This window comes from Narcine bancroftii, chromosome 5, assembly GCF_036971445.1.
Source record: "Narcine bancroftii isolate sNarBan1 chromosome 5, sNarBan1.hap1, whole genome shotgun sequence".
Taxonomy (NCBI): Eukaryota; Metazoa; Chordata; class Chondrichthyes; order Torpediniformes; family Narcinidae; genus Narcine; species Narcine bancroftii.
Window position 1 is genome coordinate 241448619 of NC_091473.1, and position 27436 is coordinate 241476054.

The 27436-nt window shown below is 37.8% G+C and overlaps 1 protein-coding gene across 4 annotated transcripts in view; it reads left to right on the forward strand.

Moving 5' to 3' along the window:
• LOC138765097 (striatin-interacting protein 1 homolog) overlaps positions 1–26821 on the forward strand; it is a 46195-nt gene extending 19374 nt beyond the window's left edge. For 3 of the 4 annotated variants that reach the window (XM_069941812.1, XM_069941814.1, XM_069941813.1), the window contains 10 exons: positions 607–670; positions 2992–3063; positions 4820–4894; positions 7492–7589; positions 8105–8231; positions 12895–12995; positions 15953–16019; positions 17489–17593; positions 20851–21055; positions 24319–26821. In XM_069941812.1, coding sequence (XP_069797913.1) covers positions 607–670; positions 2992–3063; positions 4820–4894; positions 7492–7589; positions 8105–8231; positions 12895–12995; positions 15953–16019; positions 17489–17593; positions 20851–21055; positions 24319–24566 — 1162 coding nt within the window. In that variant the 3' untranslated portion in view covers positions 24567–26821. The remainder of the gene's footprint in view (positions 1–606; positions 671–2991; positions 3064–4819; positions 4895–7491; positions 7590–8104; positions 8232–12894; positions 12996–15952; positions 16020–17488; positions 17594–20850; positions 21056–24318) is intronic. The other variant, XM_069941815.1, reaches the window with a different exon arrangement.
• Positions 26822–27436: the final 615 nt, after the last annotated feature.

Here is a 27436-nt window from a genome sequence, read left to right on the forward strand (position 1 = left end):
TACGTCGCAAGCGATCTACAACACATTTCCGAAATGCTCAGCTTATCTCAAATTTACAGGAAATGGCAGAAACATTTGAAAATTAATTCAGGAAGGTCTCACTTGTAAAGGTAAAGGTTCCATTGTCACATAGTACTACATTTTTAGAATGTAACATACATGAAATTCTTTAACTTTTGGCATCTGTAAGACAGAGAGTCGCTAATTTGTCCATTGGCGACTGGTGTTCGTAAGTGGTCTCCCCTCGAAGTACTGAACAGTCCTGAGCCTGCTTAGCTTCTGAGATCAGACATTCCCAGGTGTATTCAGGCTATTAAGTGCTGCAAGTGGGCCAATACTAAAAAAAAATTCCATGTGTTTTCTTGCATTATTGCAGAATTTTAGCTTTGGGTTGTAGTTGAGTAGCCATCAGTATATGAGAATGCACAACCTAAATATATCTTAAAAACTCAGAATAGAAATATCAGAAATGCTACATTAGCATCTGAACTAGGTGTCCTAAGTCAGAAGTGGATCTGTGAGTGGGATCAGTATTTCTATTGATTCAGGAAAATTGCATTGGGAGCTTAACCTAAAAAAAAAATTATTCCATAATTTTATTTGCAGTGATACTGATACAGTTGTTGGATTACCGCGGCCCATTCATGAAAGTATCAAAACCCTTAAACAGGTAGGTAGAGGAGGTCCAGCTTTCACCAGTATGGTGAAGGACATATCTTTTCATAATCTTAAATGCCTTTGTTGGACTTGTTTAACATTTTTATATACAGTGAATGAATAGGGGAAACTACAGTAATACATAATGTTTGGGATAACGACCTTTTTTTTTCCTTTATTTGCCCCTATGCTCCACAGTTTTGAATTTGTAATCAAACAACTTACATTTAATTAAAGTGCATTTTCCAGATTTTATTCAAAGTTATTTTGGTTTGAGCATTTAGAAATTATGGCACTTTTTATACATAGTCCCATCATTTCAGGGCACCATAATGTTTGGGACATTTGGCTTCACAGGTGTTTGTAAGTACTCATGTATGTTTAATTGGTTCAAGTATAAGAGAGCCAGGAATGCTTTTAAGCTTTTGATCATCTTTGGAGGCTCGTTGCCATTTTTGAACATGAGGACCAGAGTTTGTGCCAATGAAAGTCAAAGAAGCCGTTATGAGGCTGAAAAACAAGAATAAATCAGTAAGATACATTGCCCAGACCTTGGGATTACCCAATTCAATAATTTGGAACATAATTAAGAAGAACGAGCGTGCTGGTGAGCTAAATAATCACAATGGGACTGGGATTCTAAGGAGGCCCTCCACTGCTGATGTCAGAAGAATTCTCATCATAATGAATAAAAACCCCAAACGAAAGCCTGACAGATCAGAAACTCTTCAGGGGGCAGGTGTGGATATGTCAATGACTACTGTCTGCAGAAGACACCACGAACAGAAATACAGAGGCTACACTGCAAAATGCAAACCACTAGATAGCCACAGAAAGGATGGCCAGATTACAGTTTGCCAAAAAGTATTTAAAAGAACCTGTGGAAATCTGAAAAATGGTTTCGTGGTTAGATAAGTCCAACATTAACCTATATCTGAGTTGTGCCAAGAGCAAAATGTGGAGGTGTAAAGGAACTGCCCAAGATCCAAAGCATTCCAGCTTATTTGTGAAACAAGCTGGTGGGGTTGTTATGGCCTGGGTATGTATAGCTGCCACAGGTACTGGGGCACTTATCTTCATTGATGATTTAACTACTGATGGCAGTAGCAAAATTAATTCTGAGGTGCATAGAAACATCTGCTCGTGTTCAAACAGATGCTTCCAAACTCGTTGGATGGTGCTTCATCCTACAGCAAGACAATGATCCCAAACATACTGCTAAAGCCACAAAGAAGTTTTTCAAAACTAAGAGCTGCAAAATTCTTGAATGGGCAAGTCAGTCACCTGATCTAAATCCAATTGAGCATGCCTTCCATATGCTGAAGAGAATACTTAATGGGACAAGCCCAGGATCTAATATAAGGGGGGGGTGGGGATGAGCACATTAAAAACAAAGGCATCACAACTGCTGTTCTCTCAAAGCCGAGCACACACACATGTTTTGTAGCCAGCACATAAAGAAAATGTGCACACAAAAGGTTAGTTACCTAAAATAATGTAATTCATAGAATAAAATCTTAACATATTTCTTCACAGAATGCAGTCATACTTGTATTGTATTCAAACATGCCAATAAAGTTTTATTAGCCATGAGAGATAGGCTGTGCCAAAATTATCTTGACACAATTTCAAGTTGACATTTGCACAAGCATTCAGTGCACACACACTTTTGAAACATGAAAAAAAATTCATAATGTAAGATTTTTACGCACACTGACTACTAAAAATTAGAGGGAACATTGGCCATGAAGTATATCAGATGGTGAGTCAGTGATCGAAAGGAGGGCTATACTGATTTTTCGTCAGCGGCAGATCAGTTTGGGGAGGGTGGGGTGGTGGCAGATACCAAATAATTTTAAATTCATTATACATTTTTATTTTGCATTCAACATCAAATCACAAGAAACAAGGGAGGTAAAGTTTTAAAGGAAGTATATAATTATTTATATTTAAAATCAAAACATAATAAAAATGTGTTGTTTAATTATTTTACATTTTTAAAGTAAAATGAAAATGAAGCAATATGAAAAATATGAAGCAACTACTACTCAGAAACCTGTGCACAGAAAAAAGGCCTCTGAGATTGGAAATAACAAAATTGCCAATCATACAAGTTCTTTTGCTCTACAATTAGTATACAGTAATTTATTTGCAAGCCCATGATCCTCACTGAGTGCTTGAAAAAGGAAAGCATTTCATTGTTTAAAACTAGAGATGTTTGCCTTGATGAGAAAAAAAAATCATTTATTAAGAACTGCATTTTTTTACTTTTTAAATGCAGAGGTGCAAATTTTATCTATCAACATATGCACTCATCGTTTATTTACTCCACAGCACAAGTATATTGCAATTGCCGAAGTCCAGATCAAGAAAGAGGAAGAATATCTGAAAAAGCCACTTTCTGCGGTATGGGTTGTGTTATTTTTAAAGTGTGGCCATTTGCAAAAATTACTTTGTTCAAATCTGAAATAAAATCACAAAATTGTAGAAATACTCATGGTTAGGCAGCATAGCCTGCTGAGTACTTCAACCATTTTCTCTTTATTTTAGAATTGTTAATGTCTGGTCGCCTTTGTCAGGTCACTTGAAAGTAATGTTTTGATTAACACAGTTACCATTAATTTCTTGGGGGATAAAAGCAATTTACCATGTTCCCTAGATATGAATATTGTGCAGTTTTGAACACCCTTGCTCAGTGCAACAACAGCATTATTTACAAATTTACCATCATAGTGGGATGCATAAAAAGGGGCAATGAGTTGATATACAGGTGGGAGATTGGAAACCTGACTGAATTTTGCACTAACAATAACTTATCACTCAATATCACCAAAACCAAGGAGCTAACTTTAGGAAGGGAAAACCAGAGGAGGATGATCCAGTGATCAATGAGGGATCAGAGGTGGAGAAGCTGAGCAAATTTAAATTCCTGGGAGTCACTATCTCAGAGGATCTTCCCTGGACCCATCATGAAGAAAGTACGTCACAGCCTCTATTTCCTCAGGATTTTGCCAAGGTTCAGTATGACATCAGAAACTTGCCAAATGTGTACTGATGAGTAGTGGAAAGTGCTCACAGGCAGCATCACAGCTGGTATAGGGCACCAATGCCTCGCAGAAAGCCCTACGAAAGATAGTGGACAGCTCATTACATCACAGGCAAAACTCCCCATGATCGAGAAAATCAAAGAGCAACAGCAATCATCAAGGATCTATTCCACTCAGGAAATTCTGTTCTTTTTACTGCCATCAGGAAAGAGGTATAGACACCACAAAACCACCAGGTGCAAGAACAGTTGCTACTTGTCTACTATCGGGCTCCAAAAAGACGGGCTCAATCAGACTTATTGAAAGACTCTTACTTTGCACGTCATTTATCATTGAATTTTTTTTAAATGTTTTGTAGTTAGTTTGTTCACATTTCGTTCTTTGTTTCCATTTCTCTCTTTTGAAAACATGTCTTTTTTTTTTCTTGAGTACAATTTACAGTTACCACCCAGTAGAAATTCTGCCAAGCCCTCAGGAAAAAGAATCTCAGATTTGTTTATCATGTCATGTATATAGTCTGACAATAAATTTGAACTTTGTCTCCTTTGGTGATTGAAAGTGAAGGGGTATACTCTTAACAGTTTGAGAATTTCTCTGGAGGAGACTAAATTTTCATTCAGAAGACTGAGATAAAGCTTTCAAGATTGAAATGAAAAGAAAAGGTTTAGGTAATGTTTGAATATCAAGGGTAATGGAACAAGAGAGAATAAGTGGATTTGAATGTGAATGAACCAAATCTGGCTCAATGGTCTATTCCCAGTTTTTTTTTTGGTATGCTGTTTAACATTAAGATTCTTCGTAGACTTCACTAGAAAGCATGTCCACTAATACTAATGGATTACCATTACTTTTATGGTGTGCTCAGAAAATAGTATTTGTTCTGTTTATGATTCCTCACTGTGTACATTTATGTTGAGCTCAGCACAGAACCTGACGTTTTGTTCAATCTAAAAAGTGACTCAACAAGATACTGATACAACTTTGTTTGTGGTACAGTTGTTAGGCCACAAAGTTTCCCTGGAACAAACTTGCCCCTCTAGAGTTTGTTCAGCATGGTGCTCAATTTCAGAAATTAATGGAATGTTAGTTTTGAGATTCTGTTTCTTTTTGTTTAGGGTGATGAAGAATTTGACTTGACACCAGCTGAAGTTCTGTATCAGGGTATACTACCCAGTTTGCCTCAATATATGGTTGGTGTTTTTTTTTAATTGGATTATCTAGAATATTTGATGCAAATAAGCCAGCTGATTGTTGCTGTTATTTATGCTCTACATGTTTTTCCACTACCTTTTTCACCATAAGGCCCTGTTTTATCCTCCCTTGTCTGCTTATCTAGATTCTCTTTAAATACAATACAATTTGATGCAAATTCTTCAAGAACACACATTTTGTACAATCTAAATATATTTGTACAGTCTGTAAGGAGTTTGTATGTTCTCCTAGTATCCGTGTGGATTTTCCCTGGGGGCTTCTCCTACCCTTCAAGACATACCAGGAGTTGTAAGTCAATTGGATGGCACAGGATCATGGACCAAAGGGACTGTTACCATGCTCTATGTCTAAATTTAAAAAAAAAAATAATTAGCTTGTAGTATGTCTTTTCTTAAATAATAGTTTTGTGCATCTGGTTTGTTTTCTGGCATATCAATTTTGATAAATTGTTAATAATTTTTATCCATTTACAAATGCAGATCTGACTGGACTTGCATTTTATCTTCCAAAGTCCTTCTTACTCTTTCCTTTAGTTTTAAATGTGTCATTTTATATTTGTTAATTTATCAGTCACCCTGCTAAATACTGGAGCAAAATCATGGTGTTTTTGCATTTTCAATATATTTTTCTCTGTCTATCCATTGTTGCTTTATTTCCTTCCCAGTTTTTAAGATTTATTTGATTTCATTGTTCTTTTGTTTTACCTAATATGATACTGTTCATCCCTAAGATCTCATTAGTTTTTATTTTGTTCATATTTTTGATGGAATAGATTTTATTGAATTCTTCAAACACTTTTAAACATTTCTGACTCTTTGGGAGATCTCAGCCTCAGAGCAAGCTTTCAAGGATCCAATCTAAAATAAAACAGACAAATCAAGAAAGACCCGAAACACAAGTCCTTCACAGATGATACTTGATCTGCCAAAATATTTTCTCCAGGTTGCAAACATCCAAATTGCTTTGCTTTTGTATAATCTGCCACTTTTTACTGTAGCCTTCATCATGTTCATTTAACAGCAAATTATATTATGGTTAGAGATACCTTAGCTGATCCCACTTTTATTTGCTGTGGTTGACTCGGGGCACTTTTTTTGCTGCTGTTATCTCTAATAAACATAGCCTCCCCATCTTTCCATTTTCTCCTCTAGATGGGTTTCAAGCACACATTTTCACTGTTACTTTCTTCAAGAGAGGGTCCTCCTCTCCCCCTCCCACCCCCCGCCCCCCACACTACCCTTATATTCAGACGCCTGCCAACATTTTTTCATACCTCGAGCTCAAGCCAGAATTGTCAGTTATGTATTTTTTACCTTTTCTATATAAAGAACACTGTATGACCTGCTGAGTTTCTCCAGCATTGTGTTTTCACTTGAACCATATTGTCTGCAGACTTTCATGTTTTACTCCTTCAGAAATATCAATTGCCTTTTTTTTTGTTTTGGAAAGTAGCTTCATTTTAGAGATTTCCTATGTTTGTCTATTTTACTTTTGTTCCAAATTTTAATTGGTTATTTATGTCCACTTTTGTTCTTGATATTTCGATTGCCTTCTTACTTAGCTTCAGTAGGTGTACCATTTACCCTGCCAAGAGAAATTTTATAAAGCACCATTTGGTAGTTCATAATTTGGTGTCTACTTCTTTCTTTGGCTTGGCTTCGCGGACGAAGATTTATGGAGGGGGTAAAAGTCCACGTCAGCTGCAGGCTCGTTTGTGGCTGACAAGTCCGATGCGGGACAGGCAGACACGGTTGCAGCAGCTGCAGGGGAAAAATGGTTGGTTGGGGTTGGGTGTTGGGTTTTTCCTCCTTTGCCTTTTGTCAGTGAGGTCTACTGTAATACCAGTAAAAATTGAACATCAAGCTCAAATTAAACACCAAAGGATGACAAAATAAAAACTATCTAAACATATAAAGTTTGAACATTTTTTGGTAGACCAGGTTGAAACAAAGAAAGATCAGTGAACCTGATGAAAAATATGCATCTTTCACTTAAAATCATCCTTCATCAGGTCTGAACAGTAACCCTGGTCAATTTTAGCGACTCCTTGACCCAACTTTCACTTCAATGATATCTAGTTAGTGCATGAAACAGAATTTCTAATACCATAACGCTCCCTCCGTTCATTCAGGTACCTTGCTGTTCGATACAAGTGATCATGTCTCTCCATCCATCTCTGTCCCTCCCCCCCCTCCCGTTTTCTAATCCATCTATCATTTTTCATTATCTACCTCTGCTTCTTTTTCCTTCCAGCTCCCTCTATAGAAGGTGATAAAAGCAGGCAAAACTTTCAATAATTATTTCTTTAAATTTCTGATTTCCCAAAAGAACTCAATGAAATTTCCAGTGTGAGAGTTATGCCCTGTTGTCGGCTCAAACCGGTTGCATCTCCATATTCGCAAGTTGTTTAGTCATAGGGTATTGTACAAAATTCAGCCGTCAACGTCAGTACTTTAACTGCTGGAAGGCATTGGTGTTTCATTCTGCCATTTTTATTTTTGAAAGGTAACTATAATAAAGATTACAGAGGGATATTATAGCAAATCTAACTAGAAAATTATTACTTCCTTCACAGATTGCCTTACTAAAGATTCTTCTGGCTGCAGCTCCAACTTCAAAAGCAAAGACTGATTCAATTAACATTCTTGCTGATGTCCTACCTGAAGAAATGCCGTATGTATTTTCCCTTTTTTGGAAAATGGAATCCTTGATCTGCTAGATCAGGTTTTCCATTGCATTCGGAAGTTGACTTATCTTAATTCCCCACATAAAGTTTGACACCCACTGAAAGTAATTTAAGATTATATTCATTCAATATTTTGACACTTCTTAAAGTTCTCTTGGTAATTTGCTGCTGTTCTCAAAAGCTATGAGATTTTTATTCCTGTAATCAGCCACACAATGATTTTTTGTCCTTAATCAGGTAAGCCTTTCTCCAAATTAGTTTTTGCAAAGTCAGTACTTTCTTGCCGTTCGTTCTTAAATATATATAAAAACCCTTCATCCTTCAAATAGCTTTCTTTAAGGCCTGCACTTTTTCCCCTTTAGCTCTGAAAGGCCAATAACTATTTTTCATCCCCACTCCTCTTATCCCAGCAGCTTTATTTCTGCCTCTTCATCTTCTGTTGCCTCAGTGACTGTGTCATCCATCGTACAGTAATGCAGTGATGCGCACTTTATCCTAACAGTACCACAGTGTTACAAAGTATGAAGCTGGGAGTAGATGTCAACAGACACAAGGAGATCATTGTGAAAGCAATTTCTGCTGTCCTATTACTGCTACTTAAGCACTTCAAACTCAATCACATCTATCAGGTAAGTAATATATGAACCAATTGATGTTTAGTAGTGATTAAGGTCAGAGGAAGTTTTGTTTGGCATGTAGTCTTTTCTGTCCTTTTTAACCCCTGTAAAAAGCATGAACCCATTTTTAATACCGCTGACAAAGGTTTGGCCCTTTTGTTTCATGATAATGAATGTTATTAATATAACTCTTAGTTGAGAATGTCAGTAGTAGTGTTGCTCAATTCATTTGAAGCAGGGGTAGCTTTACACTCACCGACTGTGAGGCATTAGAATTACTATTCATGCACTTTAAAATGATGAGTCTGTTCCATTGTTGAAACTGGTAGGACATCTGCCCTAATATTCCATGATCTCTCCAAAATGATACCTTTACAGCGCCAACGATTGGGACCGGACTAGGGTTTGAATCCCACACTGTCTGTGAGGAGTTTGTACATTCTCCCTGTGTCTGCGTGGGGCTTCGGTTTCCACCCACCGTTCAAAAACGTAGGTTAATGGGCTGTAAATTGGGCAGCACGGACTTGTGGGCCGAAAAGGCCTGTGACACATGCTGTATGCCTTTAAAATAAAAATAAAATCCTGACTCGCCACCTTGAGATTAATTTTCTCAGTTTGTTTTCATGAAACCTCAATGAGGAGCATCTCCAGCAAATTTTCTATTAACCTTTCATTACAAATAAAGATCCTAATTTCTCCACTTGCCATAACTAAAATCTCTCATTTAGAAATCATAATGAATCTCCTCTGCAAGTCCCTCTTGTTATTCTTATTGATGTCCAATATGTCTTTAATTGCAACGTCATGAATCACTTGTACAACTGAGCATTATCTCTTGCTTTGGAACCACCCTGTGGTAAGTATAAACTGTTCAGACCGAAAACACAGAAAAATGAGTGAATATCAGATATTTAAAGAAAAATGTACATTTTAATAATGCTTTTGTGTATGATTCTTCATCAGTCACTGTAAACCATTGTAGCTGCTGCTTTACTCAACCTGCACCACTAAATGTTCTGATTGTAAGTGGCCACAATCACTAAAACACTAACTACATTCCTAGAACCAAGAGGTCATCTTTATCTTCCATCATGTTTTGTTTGGACATTCCTACAGCACGGTAACAGACCCTTCCAGCCCACGGACCCATGCCACTCAAATACCCCAGTTAACCCACAGCCCCAGCACGTTTTTGGAGGGTGGGCGGAAACCCATGTAGACATGGGGAGAATGTACAAACTCATTCCAAACAGCGCCAGATTTGAACGTGGCATTGTGCTAACAGTGCCAGCCTTAATGTTGTATTGTGAAATTCAAAATCAAAATTTAGTAATTGTCTTGCTGGTTTATTTAAAGACCTAATCGATTCATAACTTAATGGTGAAGCGCATCTGTTTTATCTGAGAAACAGAAGACCCTCTCCCAAAAAACATAGTTGGCGTGATAGTGTCAGAATAGTTAGGAATGGATAATAAAGCAAATACAAATCCTCAGGCATTTACAAATAGCTTGCGTTTGATGTGTCTTGTTCCAATTTTTTTTGTGCACTGATCTCTACCTTGCTGAAGCCAGATGACAGCTCTCAGACACCTCCCACAGGACCCCACCGCGACAGATTAGGGCTCTGTTTCCAACACCATCTCCAACCTCCAACCTCATTGTCTCCCATCCCCACACAGCTCGTTTCTACCTTCTACCCAAGTTACATAAACCTAACAATCCAGGCAGACCCATTGTTTATGCTCGCTCTTTTCCCACCGAACTAGTTTCATCTTACCTTGGCTCTATCTTTTCTCCCCTGGTCCAATCCCTCCCCATCTACATCCGTGATATCATACATGCCCTCCATCTCTTTAGAAACTTAAAATTCCCTGAACTGGACTGTCTGATCTTCACGATGGATGTCCAATCTCTTTATAACTCCATCCCCCATACAGAAGGTTTTAAAGCACTTCCCTTCTTTCTTAACCAAAGACCTGAACAGTCACCCTCCACCACTGCCCTTCCCTTCCCCTCCCTTCCCCCCCGGCCTGGCAGAACTTGTCCTCACCTTAAACAACTTCTCTTAACTCGTCTCACTTCCTCCAAATCAAAGGAGTAGCCATGGGTACCCGCATGGGTCCCAGCTATGGCTGCCTGTTTGTGGGCTTTGTGGAGTAATCTATGGTACAAGCCTACACAGGCTTCCTCCAGTATATCGATGACTACATTGGGGCTGCCTCATGCACCTGCGATCAACTTGTCAACTTCATCCACTTCGGCCAACTCCTACCCTGATCTCAAACTCACCTGGTCCATCTCCAGACAACCCTCTCCCCTTCCAGGATCTCTCTGTCTCCATCTCTGGACACTGGTCTTCTATTAACTTATATTACAGGCCCACTAACTTCCACAACTACCTTGACTACACTTCCTCATACCTTGTCCTCTGCAAGGATTCTATCCCTTTCTCTCAATTTCATGGCATCTGTTCCCAAGATGAGATCTTCCAATCCAGATTTTCTGAAATGTCTGCCTTCTTCCACAAACGTGGCTTCCCCTCCACCACCATCAACTCTGCCCTCACCCACGTCTCCTCCATTTCCCACTTATCTGCCCTGGCCCCCCGTTCCCAGATGCAACATAGAGAGTCCGTCTTATCCTCACCTACCAGCCTCCGCATCCAAAACTTTATCCTCTGGAATTTCTGACGCATACAACAAGATCCCACCCACTAGACACATCTTCCCCTCTCTGCATTCCGTAGGGACCCCTCCCTCTGTGGCACCCTCGTGTACTCATCCCTCCTTACCAATCTTCCCCTGTGGCCACAGGAGTCCAACACTTGCACCTACACATCCCTCTCTCACCACAGTCCGGGCCCCAAATAGGCCTTTCAAATGCATTTAATGTGGAATGACAAAAGGAGTGACTAATTCAGGCACTTCACGTGCATCCGCAGGACTGATTTACTATATCCAGTGCTCCATTTGTGGCCTTCTTTTCATCGGAGAGAAGATTGGGAGATAGCTTTGCTGAGCACTTTCACTCTGTCCACTACAGTGACTGAGATCTCCCAGTAGCCACCATTTCAGTTCTGTGTCAACTCCTGTACTCACATGTCTCTCCATGGTCTTATGTACTATCCCACCAAGACTACCCGTAAATTGGAGGAACAACACCTGATTTTTCCATCTGGGCACTCTCCAACCAGATGGCCTTAAGACCGACTTTTCCACTTTCTGCTATCCTGCTCTCCACTTTCCCCTTCCCTTTCCTCTTTGCAGTTTTCCTCCCTCTCTTCCCCCTCCCTTCCGCTAATCATTCCTCCTCTTCTTGATCGCTGAGGTCCCCTCCCTCCCTTCTCCACCTATCACCTCATGCCTTTGCGACCACACCTCCACCCCCTTTCTCTTTTGGTTGGATGACTGCCAACATTTTTCCATATGTTGATGAGGGGCTTAAGTCTGAAACGTTGGTTATGTATTTTTTACCTTTGCCACTGTTTGACCTTTACTGTTCTTATTTTCACTCATTAATTGACCCCCTGCTCTTTCGCTCTCAACTTTTAAATATCTGTGCCATTCCTTTAACTCCTTTCAACCTTAATTCTTTCCTTTTTGTAACTATTTTTCTGTTTGTGTATTTATAAAATTTATTTGGATTCCCTTCTTATTCCTTGTTTTATTTAATGAACTAAACATGTGCCCAACTACCTTTGCCATTGTTGTATTCCATTGCTGTTATGGAATTTTTCAATACTACAATCACTTGTGTTCCCCACAGTATTTTGTATAAATCCTGTGTGGATTCTAGTCTATACCTTGCTTTTAGAAAGCAGCATTAACGGGCACAAACCTCCTCAAAGGGAAGAGGGGGGAAAAAGAACAGATCCAAAGGGAGAGGAAGAAACCAAAACTGGGTCAAAAGTATATGCAAGAGTGTAATTACTGCTAGTGAGCAAAAAAACTGGCCATGGACCCAAGGAATTATTATTCTACCCTTCCCTGTACCTTCTCCCCCCTCTCACCCCTCCCCAACTATCTGAATTGGTCACTCCTTTTGTCATTCCACATTAAATGCTCAAACTCCTGCCCCTGGTTTCTCCTTCCTTCTTGTCTCCTCCACCCATTCTGTCTTGGTTCCATTTCAATCACAACTTCAGGACCAAAAAGCATGAAAGAGGAAGCTTCAATGTAGACCAGGTATGGTATTTGCCAGTTTTCTTGGCCCTAGAAATGTGAAGAACGGAGGCAGGCCATTCATTCCAACAGCCCCATGAATGGCTCCTCACTTAATATTTTATATGCACAAGGCCAATTTACATTATAGTTTCGGATCCTGAGAAAGTAAAACACGGTTGACAAAGCTCAAGGTGACAAGACGAGCTCATTGTTAATTACTCTAGAAGGCCACATTAAATGTAAATTTGACAATGTTTTTGAATGTCAACACCACAAAATCTGATCATCATAATTGTCCTCTAAACAGTGCTGCAGTTTTAACAGCAATTTTAATTTGTACAGCATCTTTGCAGCAAATTGTCCTAACTTTCAGATCAGGGATTGACTTTGGTACAAAATAAATACACTTACCAGCCAAATTAGAAAATTATTAGAATACATACTAGACTCTCCCTTGCCTATATTTAGAAGATGTTAATTAACTTAGTCTATGTTCTATTACCTCTCTGCAGTTTGAGTACATGGCACAGCATCTTGTTTTTGCAAACTGCATTCCACTCATTTTGAAGTTCTTCAATCAGAATATCATGTCCTACATTACAGCTAAGAACAGGTAAGGCCAATGAGCACCCCTGCAATATTTATGCCTGGGATGATGTAAAATCTATTTTCATTTAAATTTAGACATAGAGCACAGTAATAGGCCTTTCCGACCCACAAGCCCATGCTGCCCAATTACACCTAATTGACCTACTACCCCTGTACATTTTGAAGGGTGGGAGGAAACTGGAGCATCCGTAGAAACCCACACAGACATGAGAATACAGACTTCTTTCATACAGCACCAGATTCGAACCCCAGTCACTGGTGCTGTTACGGTTGTGCTAACGGGGCTGCAGTGTATAATTTAATCAAAATTGGATATCATTATCCAACAAGTTACACGGTGAATTTTCTGTTGATGCACTGGGATTGAATATTTGTGCTCATGCCAACTCATTCTAAAATTGTTTAGTTTACTTTTTCATCCAATCCTCCTCTCCAGTTTTAGCCAAAGTAGGGCTACTTGGGGGTTAATGTGGTGGAAATGGTATTCTATGATAGAGTGCCACTCTAGCTTGACATACCAATCAAGCATTTCTCATAAATGTTTCCTTTGTAAATCTGTTTTAGAGTGCCAACACGATGATTATCCCAGCTTGCCATTTTGCACAGCGTAACCAAATTAAATAGAGGGTAAAATGTTATCGCTGTAATTGCTAGTTTGTGCTTCGAATGCTAATTGTGTCAGGTTAGTATTCCAAGATCTCATTAATCCTCAAGGTTGGAGAGTGTTGCCAGGCTTTCAGACCCAATTGCAATTCATCATTCCTGTCCGCATTTAACGCATATGCTCTGTGGTGGAATAATCGTTCCGGATTCCTGCCCTGAAATACCATCATGGTTATAAGAACAACACAATCAAATCTCAGGAGAAAAATTGGCATCAGCTATTCTACTTCGTTCTTCCCGAGACTCTTAATTTCCATGAATAAAGTTTCAGACAGTGTCTTTGGCAGCATGGATATTAACCAAAAAAAAAAGTTCCACACATAAACTGGCCTCTTTTGGACACCTTGTTTGATTTATAGACCGCCAATGCCCTATCCTGTTATTGCCATTTATTTTTCTGATTACAGTTTTTCAGTTTGTTCACCTAATGCATTTTTAAATTTGAAAATGATTTGGTATCTATTGTGTTTAGATCTAATTTTCATCAACTAATTACCAAATAAAAGTCATTTCTTGGCTCTCATATTTAAGAAAGCAAATTGACCTATGAAGCCAAAATGTAAAACAAATGTTCAGTAGTATACCAGTCAGATCATGATTTCACTTTGGATTGAGTTGTACCCATAGAACATTACAGGACAGAAACAGGCCCTTTGGCCCTTCTAGTCTGTGCCAAACTATTCTGTCCAGTCCAACTGACTTGGAGCCAATCCGTAATCCTCCATATCTCTCCCATCCATGAACCTGTCCAAATTTTTATTTATTGACCCCCACAGTCACAACTTCAGCTGACAGCTCATTCCACACTTCCACCACCCTCTATGTGAAGAAGATTCCCCCTAATGTTTTCCCTAAACTTTTCCTCTTTCTCCTTTAATCCATGTCCTCTGGTTTGTATCTCACCTAACCTCAGTGCAAAAAGCTTACCTACATTTATTCTCTATCCCTCATAATTTTAAATACCTCTGTCAAATCTCTCCTCGTTCTTCTGCCCTCTAGGGAATAAAGTCCTAACCTGTTTAACCTTTCCCTGTAACTCAGTTCCTAAAGTTCAGGCAACATCCTAGTGAATCTTCTCTGTACTCTATTGATTGGGACCATGTCAAAGACCTTACTAAAATCCATGTAGACATCATCCACAGCCTTCAACATATTAAATGAAAATAAATGAGACATAACTGATAAAAGAGTTATTTCAGGACAAAATCCTGAGGCTCATTCTTAGTTGTAAGCAAGGCAACAAATAAAAATTGTATAGTGATTCAGTTATATTTCAATCTGCATTTCCTCTCTCCATGAGACAACGTCTTGACTCAGAAATATTTTCAGTTCTTTTTCGTCATTGGGTCAAAATCCTGAAACTACCCAGTAACACTTAGGGCGGGCCTTTGACATGTGCTCAGACAGACGTGCTGTAGCAAGTCAAAAATATACTCTCCAGCGCTTTCCTGGGGAAATTTGGGGACAGACAGTTAATGCCAAGATTCTGATGCCTTTATGCAGTGAAGGATCTAGTTTTAATGGGCTAATTAGCATTATTAAACACAATTTCAAAGAAGTGCATGGGCACAAACTCATATCAAATGAATGGCAAATTTGAACCTGAATCCAGATAAATTAACTATCTGAATAAACTTCAAGGGCAAGATTGTAGATGCAAAATATCTAGATTCATTCCAGCACCAATTTGATCATGGTGGGGGACAGTCGACAGCCTGAAAATGAATGTTTGCATCTACTTCTTTCCTTTTTTTATATTTTTGAGGTTGAATTGAAATGAATACATTAGATTTGAGTGATGGTTTACAACTGACCATTGTAAGGAAATGTCTCAATCTGTGTAGGACTTTTATGATGTTCAAATGTCCAGAAGTTCTTCAAGCACATTGAAGTATTTTTGGTATATTTTATTGCATTAAAGATAAATTTTGTAGACAATTCTCAAAGTAATTAAGAGTTCCAGAAAATTTATTTGGTTAATGGATAAATAATGGACTGAACACGAGAATAATTCTGTATTGTTTGAAAACATGTTTTTAGACTGCCTGAGAGATACATTTTCAAATCACTAGAATAAGGCATTGTTGTCAGTTTATTGTTCTTTTAGCACTGAGGTGATAGTGGAGAATAACTACTTATGTATGTTGAGATGAACTTGAATCTTCATTGATATTCTGAAATAAGAAAGAGGTTTGAAGGGTTTAATGTTAGTCTCCTGAAACATGGCCATCATTTGATTGAGATTACATTTTAAATATGTTAATCAATAATTTCCTACACTTATCCTCTTTTCTGCAGTATTTCTGTGTTGGATTTCCCATACTGTGTTGTGCATGAACTCCCTGAACTGACAGCAGAGAGCTTGGTAAGTAAGTAAGGAAAAATGTAGTTTATCACCATTTTCTGAAAGTGACTGCAGTTATAAGTATGTTTACAGGTTCCAGGAGAATCAAATAAGGTTCTGGTGAAAGCAATTCTATTTCTTTCTGTGCAGAAGATGATGATCTGCTGAGTATCTCCAGTATTTTCATCTGAATTTCAGATTTCCACCATCTGTTTTTTTTTTATTTTCAAGATTATTTAATGTAAAGTAGTATAGATTAAAAAAATTACTCCTTTTGAATGACGACGTGCAGACACATTTAAACATAATAGATTTCATATGGAAAACTGAAATAATTTTAAGAGTAGAGGAACACTTCTGCGACCCTTTTAGATAGTGGTAAAAGCTGGTAATGTGCAAAGAGATGATGGATTTTGTTCATTCAAATATGGGATATAAAGTGAGCTCACTGTGCCATTTTCAATTGGAAATTAATTTGGGACTGCATGTGAATGTGTAACTTGTATGTTTGTTATTCAGTAAGACTAAGCAGCTCAGTCCCTGGAGTAACTTTGCAAACTTTATTTTCATTAACAAAATGTGCACATTTTTTCTTTGCTCATTTCTGCACTTATTTTAACACATACAGTATGTAAAATTATTTTGACTTTGTGACTTTTAGGGGAAGACTCAAATTCATCTTCTCGTTGTTCTTGCTAATAGGACATTATTGTAACCAGCTTTTTGCCCAATTTTACACAGTCACACAATGTAATATTAAATTAGCATAAGAAAATTAGAGCAAAAGTCCCCCCTTTCAACCTGTTCCATTAGTCTTCAAGATCTATCTCAGCTCCAATTTTTGCACTATCCACCTCCCTTGATTCCCTTTATGTACAGAAGTCTATCACTGATTTAAATAATTTAAATTACTAAACTCCATAGCCCCCTGGACCAGAGAATTCCAATTCAAATTTCTTCACTGCCCTCTGGGTGAATAAATTTAACTTCATCTTCCTCTACCCTTTATTCTGAGACTGTGACCTCTCATTCAATGTTCCTCAGCCACGACTACATCTGTTCCTTGCCTCTACTTGGAATCTCAAAGATGTTTATATGAGATCACCATTTGCTTTTCCATTGATACAGCAGCCACATTTTAACATTTGTGAATTGAAAATACCAACTAAATTACTGAATACAAATAACAGTGCAGCAAGTTTTCTCACTATTGGCACATCTGAGGTCTGCACGTGGTCTTTATCGCTCTATTTCTTTCCTCTTCGTATGCCTGTCCAAGTGCCCTGAAATGAGTAGATCCTAACTATCCGGTAAATGTTATAGCAAGCAGAGGATCTATTTTTATAGATAATTACAAACTCTTTATGAAATAATTTTACAGAAGTACCACAATTTAAACATTGCTTTACTGTTTTATGGTCATTACTGATGTCATTTGATTTCTTTGATACAGAAAGTCCTTAAGATTGGTTTCTTTTTGCCTCACCTAGGAAGCAGGTGATAACAACCAGTTTTGCTGGCGGAATCTTTTTTCTTGTATAAACCTTCTTCGAATACTTAATAAATTGACGAAATGGAAACATTCCAGGACCATGGTGGGTATTGTGGATGTCAAATTAGAAGTAATTATTAATTTTCTCCATAAAGTATTTTAAAATGTATTTTTTAAACTAATTCATGGGGGAGAAAAAAGGCCAATGCTGCAAAATACTGAAATGAGAAATTTATAGTTCACTTGTATCTTGAGTATAGATGCAGTTGTAGAATCACACAGGAAGAAACAAATCCTATTGGCCTTCCTGCTGACCACGATGTCTATCTACCCAGATTACATTTGCCCACAATGGGCCTGCATCCCTCTACACGTTTTCTATCCAAGTATTGTCCAAATGCCTTTTAAATGTTACACTTGTATCTGTCTCTATTACTACTTCTGGGGAGCTATTCATTACCTTCTTTGTGGAAAAAATCCTCTGATCTTCTTTAAATTAATCTGTTATTTTTTAAATAATATTTTATTATTAATTACTAATAATTTAACACTTTTTCAAAACTTAACCTCCAACGATGCGCAAATAGACGTGTGATACCCAAAACTATTACAATTTGGGAGCAATTCTGGAAAATTATTCCAAAGTCAGTCTTAAAAATCCAGCGTTGACATGAAGATTCTTAAACTGATGCAAAAGAAGTAATTAAAAATGAGGTGGGAGAGACTGAGTGATAGACTGTTGGAAACTCACAAAACCTTGTTGCGTTACTTCCAGAGCTAATGTGCTTTCAGGTGACTGGTGATCACAACTCAAATGAAATGAGTGACTTTCACAATACTTCCAGAACCCAGATGTAGGTCAGTCCAAAATGACCATCACAATGGTCATGATCCAAGAGCATTATCTCTCCTGCTTCCAATACCCAAATACAGTTCAGTCAATGGCCTTTCCTTTGGACACTGTGGGATTTAATAATTCCCATTGTAAGGTAAAAACATCATGAGATGGGACCGGAGAAGGAGTCACCCAGTACTAAGGAGTAACAGAATGCAGATGTGACCTTGTACACTCAAGATAAGCTTTGCACTAACAAGAATGATGTGCAGCAGACTAACAGAGAAGGATAGCAACAGTTTATTCATTGGACAATGTCATGGTATGATCATTTACTAAGTTCGTATCCTGAGGTATAAAAAAAACACCACTTGCTGATAACGGCAGAATGCGCCTTCTCCAACTAACACTGTTAGTTGCAAGTGTTACAATCCGGCAATAAAGAACAAAGAACCTTGATTTCGACTCAGTCTTGTGTTTGACTCACTCATTCATGAACAAAGCAGACCTAACACCTTTCAAAGTGACATTTCTTTTGGACATGGTGCGGCACACTAATTCCCCCTCAAAATAACCTTTTCTTTGGCCATGGTGGGTTTCAAAAATTCTCGTGACAGAGAGAAAAAAAACAAATTTGACCATTACCACACAGAGCCACTCTAGCACAGCGTTCCTTCAAATGGCTGCTCCTCAAAGTGCTGTTCCTTTCAAAATGGCTGCTGATTGCACAGTGCCTGTTCCTTTAAGCATGTCTCTCACATGTGTCCCTGGAAAAGCAACATTTCTTCTCTTAAAAAGTAACAAAGTTTGTACATGCTGTACAAGATGTTGCCACCTCAATTCTCTCCATGGTTGTGAATGGTCACATCTTATACTAGCCCTTAAATTGACTGTCCCTCTAAAATGAAATTCCTCATAATATATCTCACCTTAAATTTGTACCTTTGGATCTATTAGATGCCCCTGCCCTGAGGGGGATAAACTGACTACCCTATCTAGTCAGTCAGAGATTGACTTGACTCTGTACTCTCAGGAATTTAGAAGAATGAGAGGGGATCTTATATAAACATAAAATTATGAAAGGAATAGATAAGATAGAGTAGGTAAGTTGTTTCTATTGATGGGGAGACTAGAACTAGTGGACATAGCCTCAAGATTCAGGGTAGTAGATTTAGGATTTAGATGAGGAGGAACTGCTTTTCCCAGAGGATGGTGAATTTACTGCCCATTGAAGCAGTGGAAACTACCATAGTAAAGATAGTTAAGACAAGGTTAGATAGATTTTTACATCGTGGGGAATTGAACAGCCTGGTGGGCCAGACGGTCTCCTCCTCTTCTTCTTTTTTTGTTCTCTGAATCAACTAACATATTGCTCGATGACATGGAAAACCATTGGATTTAGATATTAAGGCCAATTGTTTTTGCTGCTTGACCTTGCTCCTTGATAATACTCGTAGCAAAATAAATTTGAATAGGGAACTGAATTCGTTTGAATTGAGAAGATAGTCAGACAACATAATCGGTAACTGAGGGATGAAGATATTTTCCACAACAGCATTACCAATCGTCATTAAGGACTCGATTATATATGGCAGTAATTTTTGAATTGATAATCTTGATGAATGTAATATTGGTGAACCCAAATTCCTAAGTGCATGATTGGAGCTTTCTTTTATTTCAAGATTGTGTTGGCACAGTGAATATGATAACAATCTTATAGAATTATTTCCTTGCAGTCTCCTGACCAATGCTACATGTTGGAGTGTCCACATTTGTCACATTTAAAGGGAGTTTAAAAGACGAATCTGTTGTTTTCTTCCCTGTCAAAAATATTGAGTGATGCCTGATAATGCCATGCCCAGCACAGTCATGCTTTCTGTTTGAACTTTAGCCGAATTTTAATAAAGATTAAAATTTCACCAAATCCATTCAAAAGAATATGATGTGTTGGTCATTGTAAAGAGCCTGTGCAGTGGTTTGTATGAAATTTCTGTGTTATCTCATCAAACTTAGTTTTTATTCTTGAATACATTTATCTAACTGGTTTAAATTACAGCATAAAATCAGATGACAAAGTTTTTCTTTGTGGTTTAGACAGTCTGAAAATAGTTCGGTCAGTCTCAGTTTTACAACTTTTTTATAATTTACAGATATATCTGAATAAAGCTTGTCAACTTTTAATCCAGAAAATTAAATTTAGCCCCCTTTGGGGCTCTGAAGAGTTTTACAAAAACTAAGTGTAATGTATCCTTAAAGTAAATTTAACTTGCATGTAAAAAGTCAAATGTCCAGATTTTGCTACTGAGCAATGTGCAGGAATCACACAGTCTATTTTATTATGTATCTTTAGTTAATAAAGTCGTTAGCCTTAAAACCTGTCAAGTGACTGTTCAATAAAGAATTCAGCTGCTTACCAAATTGTAGTTGGCAAGATTACCAAATCTTATTATTTGCAAAATCCCATTTTTGAACATTTTAGCATTTATTAATTTTAATGAATGAAATTTCATGATTTTTTTTGCTAGATGTTGGTTGTTTTTAAATCAGCTCCAATCCTGAAACGAGCACTCAAGGTGAAACAGGCCATGATGCAGTTGTATGTCCTAAAGCTACTTAAGGTGCAAACCAAATACCTGGGACGCCAGTGGCGGAAGAGCAACATGAAGACAATGTCTGCAATTTACCAAAAGGTGCGCCATCGGTTGAATGATGACTGGGCTTATGGAAATGGTATGTGTTCAGCATTTATATTTCTAAACATAACACAAAACACTATAGATAGGTCATTTAAATGTTGATTTTTTTTTTACATTTTTCTCTACAGTGATCAGCTATCTGCTTATAGTTTTATTTCATCTGTTCAAATCAGTTTGCTGTGAAGATGACCTAAAACTATTTCAATTGTTTCAAACACATAAATTCAGAGAAGAGACTTCTGATTCAGGAGTAAAACACAAAAGTCTGTAGACACTGGTTGAAATAAAAACGATGGTGGAGAAAATCAGACAATGTACTTTATGTAGCAAAGATAAAGATACATACCAATGTTTTGGGCTTTCATCAAGGTATTATACCTTATGTATCTTTATCTTTGCTACATAAAGTACACTGTCTGGCCAGCTGAGTTTCTCCATTGCATTTTTACTTGAGACCTCTGATTCTTCAGAATGCCTTGTTACTGCCTTTTGGTTACTGTAAATATTTGTGCATAATGCGAAAAATTCCCCCTTTGTCCCCTCAAAAATAGAGGGGTGGGGTTTGCATTATATACAAGAGTAAAAAATTTTTTTAAATTCTGCAGACAGGTGGGAAAGTGTTAGTCAGCAGCGCAACTCAGGAGGCTGGGCAGGTGGGCGAGCGGAGAGGCGCCAGCGCGACTCAGGCGGGCGGGCGAGCGGAGAGGCGCCAGTGCGACTCAGGCGGGCGGGCGAGCGGAGAGGCGCCAGCGCGACTCAGGCGGGCGGGCGAGCGGAGAGGCGCCAGCGCGACTCAGGCGGGCGGGCGAGTGGAGAGGCGCCAGTGAGACTCAGGCAGGTGAAGGAAGGGGGGGTGTCATATTATACACGGGGTAAAATTTTTCCCCTCAAAAATGTGGGGTTGCTTTATACACGGAACACGTTATACACAAATATTTACGGTAGTTGCCTTTAAGTGCAATCACTGATGTTAAAAGCTAAATTTATTAACCATTGAGTGCATTACATGATGTCTCAAATTGGCACCATTTTTGATGGTTATAGACAAGCGATGAATAATGATTGAAATCCTGGAGACTACCTGTTCTTTATCAAGTTGCAGAAAATTCATCTGAACCCCACAACAGGTGTTTAGCATTACACCTGCACGAAGTACTCTAATTCTGCCCACCTCGAAATGACCTTTATTAGTTTAACTTTTTTTCATTCTTTGGATGTCAGCAATGTCGACAAACCACTATTTATTGGGCATTGCTAATGAAGAAGACATAGATCTGTTGCCTCATTGAGCTGCTACAGTTTAGATGTGAGGGTATTCCTCACAACTGTCTCCAAGATCATGATTCCCAGCTTTTGACCCAATTATAATAAAAGTGTTAAAATTGAGATGCTACATACTGTATTTTCATTCATATAATGTGCACATGTGTAAAATGCGCAGAAAATTATAAATTGTGTAAAAATATTTTTTGTACAATGCGCACATGCAAGTAACGCGCAGGTGTAGTACTCTAAATTCCAACTGAGACATGACAAAGCACATCCCAGTATCTGTCACAGTTAATCTTCCCCAATTAACACCCAATCAACTTCTCCCAGAGGTGTCAATCACATATTATATAGATGATATCCTGCTGCAACATGTTAACAAGCTTTGGAGAGGAATCAGTTAAATAGATCGAAGACAGGCTTCAGAGATAAGCAGAATTTTAATTCTAATATTGTCTCAAATCCGAGGCACTTAATATGTTAATCTCCTCCCTCATGGACAGATCTGAGCAATTAACAATGATAAGGTGCAATGCCCTAGCTAGAATGTCCTGTTTATAGGAATACCATGGCATTCAGTGCAGAGATATTCCCTAGATCAAAATTTCCCACGCCCGCTATAAATTGTGCCCATTCTTTCATTGCCACCATTATATTCTCATGCCCACTATAAATTGCTGGTGCATCTTTCCCATGCCCACTATTAATTGTGCATGTTCTTTTAATGCCACCATTATATTCCCATGCCCACTATAAATTGCCGGAGCATCTTTCCCACGCCCGCTATTAATTGTGCGTGTTCTTTTAATGCCGCTATTATATTCCCATGCCCGCTATAAATTGCTGGTTAGACTTTCCCATGCCCGCTATTAATTGTGCACATTCTTTCAACGTGTAAAATAAATTCTCGTATATGCGTTATATGCGTAAAAATATATTATCTTGAAGGGAACATTGGAAGTGATATGATAGTATTCTTTTAAACCTGACATCAGAATTGGTGTGGAAGAAAGTGCACACTGCAGCGAAGGTATACAAATGATGGAGGGTGAGTCTTAAATGGGTTAAGCTCAGATGTTGTCATAGTGTCATCCAGTGTGGAAATGGGCCCTATGGCCCACTGAGTCTGCACCAATGTTCAAGCACCCATTTACTCCCAACACCATTCTTAATTTTTATTGAATTGCTTCAACTGTATTTAGGGAAGTTGAGAATATTATTCCTTCATAATTTAATGTCTGTTTAATATGTGATTTATTCACCAACTGCAGCTGCATCCAGCTGTGATTGTAGTTTGTGCAACCAGTGAATGGCACTGCACTAATTCACCAGGACATTTTTGGCATTAACTCCCAAGCCTGTAGCTTGCCCCATCAGAATGGGTGAGGGCACCTAGTGTTGGAAGGTAATTCCATTTTTTCCCCTTAGTTTCCTCATCTAACACTGGAAATATTAGTGTGAGTAAAATCAAATTCCTGGAGTAGAGTATCAACCTCTTGAAACCACTGAGCCAAGTCTGGCACTGAATAATAGAACCAAGAGAACCAAGAGGATAAATGGCTTTGATGAAAGGATCAATTTGATGGTAGAAATGGCTGTCTGAGGGCCATAAGATGCTTAAAAACTAGCATTTAGTAAGTTTACAGTTTAATTATATATAAATGCAGAATCTGGGTTTTTTGGGGTATTTGACGATAAAAAGATGCATACTTTTTACTAAAATATTAGAGATGGAATCTACGTATGTATTCAAATAACACAAAAAAAAATGTGGAAGCCTATTGAGGAAAATGTTGTAATAGGTATTCTGGAATACATTTTCCATTCTCAGAAGATAATCAGTGACAGACCAGAAAATCTGGTGCAAATTCATATGAATGCGTGTGTGTGTGTAATTCAGCATCGTGGGCTAGTTAGGATGAAAGGGCCCGCTACTTTGCTCTGTATCCAAATTGTAAAATAAGTAACAAATAAAAGATAAGTGGCACTTACATAAGATTGTCTGATATTTATAAATGTTATTTTTAGATCTTGATGCCCGTCCATGGGATTTTCAAGCTGAGGAATGTGCATTGAGAGCCAACATTGAACGGTTCAACAGTCGCAGATATGACAAAAGTCCAAGCAATCCTGACTTTGCTCCTGTGGATAACTGTTTACAGAGTGTCCTGGGGCAGCAGCTGGCATTACCAGAAGAATTTCAAATGAACTATGATCTGTGGCTCGAAAGGGAAGTTTTCTCAAAACCAATCAGCTGGGAGGAGCTTTTGCAGTAACTTCCAGTTCTATTTTGTACATTAGTCTATTGTTTGTAACAGTGTATAAACGAGTTGCTAGATTTTGCAGGTTGTGAGAGAGATCATATTGTTTAATTTATGACAGGGATTCAAACTAAGTTTCTTTCTATCTGTTATTTATGGTTTTGAGGCTGAATGCCACACCACAAGGACCTGCTGGAAAATGCTTTTGTGGATATTGGGTAAGACATCATTTAGCTTGTGATGAGCACCTTAATGGCTTCTCACATTACATGGCTGGGATCCTGGAAGTTTCATATACCCCCTAACTGTTGACAAAGTAGAAGCAATGAAAATGTAATAAGGTACAGTGTTGGTAAAATTAAGCAAGAATTTTGCTAAAAAGGAGGCAATAAATGGAAACCAGTTATTAGTTACCACTGCTATTGCAACTTTTATGTCAAATAATTAAACTGGTTCTGAAAGGAACCTTTCCTGTTTTTGATTTTTGTTTCTGAATGGACCAAATATGCCTTTTGGTGGAAAAGAATGCAAATGCAATGCTTTTTGATGTAACTGACCTTGATTTATTTTTAATGTTGTCTCCTTGTCTCTCCCACTGTTGTTGATAATCGTCACAAACTTTTGCTTTCTCTTTGGACCTTAAAACTTTGGAATTCTACGCATATTCAAGATATCCACTTTATAAAGCTTTTTATTTTAACCTATTTTATTTTCCAATGTATTATTGGTTGTAGATGTTCCCCATTATTCTTAGTAAACATAAAGACTCCCAAGTAATCAAATGAGAACAGTAGCATTATGATCTGCTGTACTTTTTGGGTTGTTCCAACTTAACTATATAATGGCAGATTTTCTAACTATTCTTGGTCATGGGGAACTGAAGTTTTTCATGTATGATTAGTGTATTTTTGCTGTTCAGAATTGATTGCATTCAATAAGTACGTAGTCCCACTGCATAAATTCTAATCTATCAAAATTGATGGAATTCCAGTAAACCAAAATGATTTTGAAGAATTGCAGTGATCATAACCCTTCCATGTGTGGGAAATTGGTGGATCAGATTATTTCCCATTAATTTGTATTTAATTGATCCCTTTTTATTGTTATTATTTAAAAACTTTTTTGACAAGATTCAGTTGACATGCAATTTCCAATCCAATTTAAATGCAAAGAACCTGGGCATATTTGACCTTTAACCAATATAAAGCATATTGAAAATTGTTAAATACTTCGACATGAACATTTTAAAAAGTTAATCATTGTTTTAAAACATATTTTAGCTTGAATATTATTTCTCTTCATTTGATGAGTAACTTATTTAATGTGTGCCACAAAGATTCACAATGCAAATCAAGTGCATGATGCAATGTTGAAAAATCTTTGAAGGCCATAATTGATGTTTTGAATTTCAACCATAAAGTTAAGACATTCCAAGTTGTAAGTAATTTCTACAGAGCAAAGGAAAATTGTGTCGCTTCCCATATTGGAGAATGTACCCTCAACCAACCACAAATCAGTTGTATATTTTGAATTATTTGGAGTGAATTGGCTGAGGAACTGGTGAAATGTTATTACTATCTCACTACATCTCTAATGAAGAATTTGAGCATTGTGGTTGATACACTAAACTGTGAAAATCCTTTCTGTGAAAAATGTTACTGCCTTGATGCATTCTGTATGCCTCTTAATTCGTCTCAATGACGTTAATTTTGCAGCGTTAAAAGTTTTTACTGATAATGGTTAATTATCAAAAAGTAGCAAAACTAAGATTGCAAATGCTAGAAACATGCAATTGAATTGAAAAAAAAAATCAAGCTGTGGCTTTTGCATTTTTTTTCCCCATATTTCCAGTTTTCATTAAGGGCCTGATTTATCTTTGCACATTCCCTGAACTAGCTTTGCTGGTTGTTTGCCTACATATTTAAATGTTAATTAAAATTCTTATTTTAACCCCAAACTCCTTACCAATCTCTTGATAATCCTGGTACCCTTCTGTGGATTTTGGCAACTATAGTGCATCTATTTTATCTTAATGGGTACCACGGACTGGTGGACCATGGAGTTTCTGTTAATTTAGAATGTAAGCATGACATTCAAAGCATATTATTCATTGTAGCATAAAGGTTCCTTGAAGTTCAGGACATTTCTGTCAAAGCATTGCTACAAAATACAATCACACTGTATTCCTTGTTTTGGTGCTGTATTAATATAGATGTGGATATTTAACACAAGGTTTTACGTCTGTTAGTAAAGTATATGATTTCTGTAAATTTTGTTTTTGACTTTTTTTTAAGTAGAGTTGTATCTTTTTACTGTTATTAAGTTGTGCCGATCTGCGCCTACCAACCAAAATCTAAACCCTTACTACCTCTTAACCCTCTTTTATTCTTTCATTCGTGTCTCTTAAATTCCTCTAATGTTTCAACTCCACCACCATCCATGACAAAGCATTCAAGGCACCCACAAGTCCATATATTTAAAAAGAACCCTGATGTCTCCCCCAATCTTTCCTCCCTTCACTTTGTAAATATGTCCACTGATGTTTGCTCTTCCTAGAATTTTTGAGACCTCAATTAAGACCTCTCATCCTTCTTCACTCCAAAGAGAAAAGTTCCAGCTCTGTAATCTTGCCTCATAAAACCTATTTTCCAATCCAGGAAACATGCTGGTAAATCTCTGCACCCTCTCCATACCTTCCACATCCTTCCCATAATGAGGTGACCAGAACTGAGCACAATATTTAAAGTGTCATCTCACCAGAGATTTGTAGAGTGGTAACATGGCCTCCCAACTCTTGAACCCAATCCCCCTATTGATTATTAATGAAGTCCAGCATCCCTGTAGGCCTTCTTAACTATCCTATCAATATGTGCAGCATCCTTGAG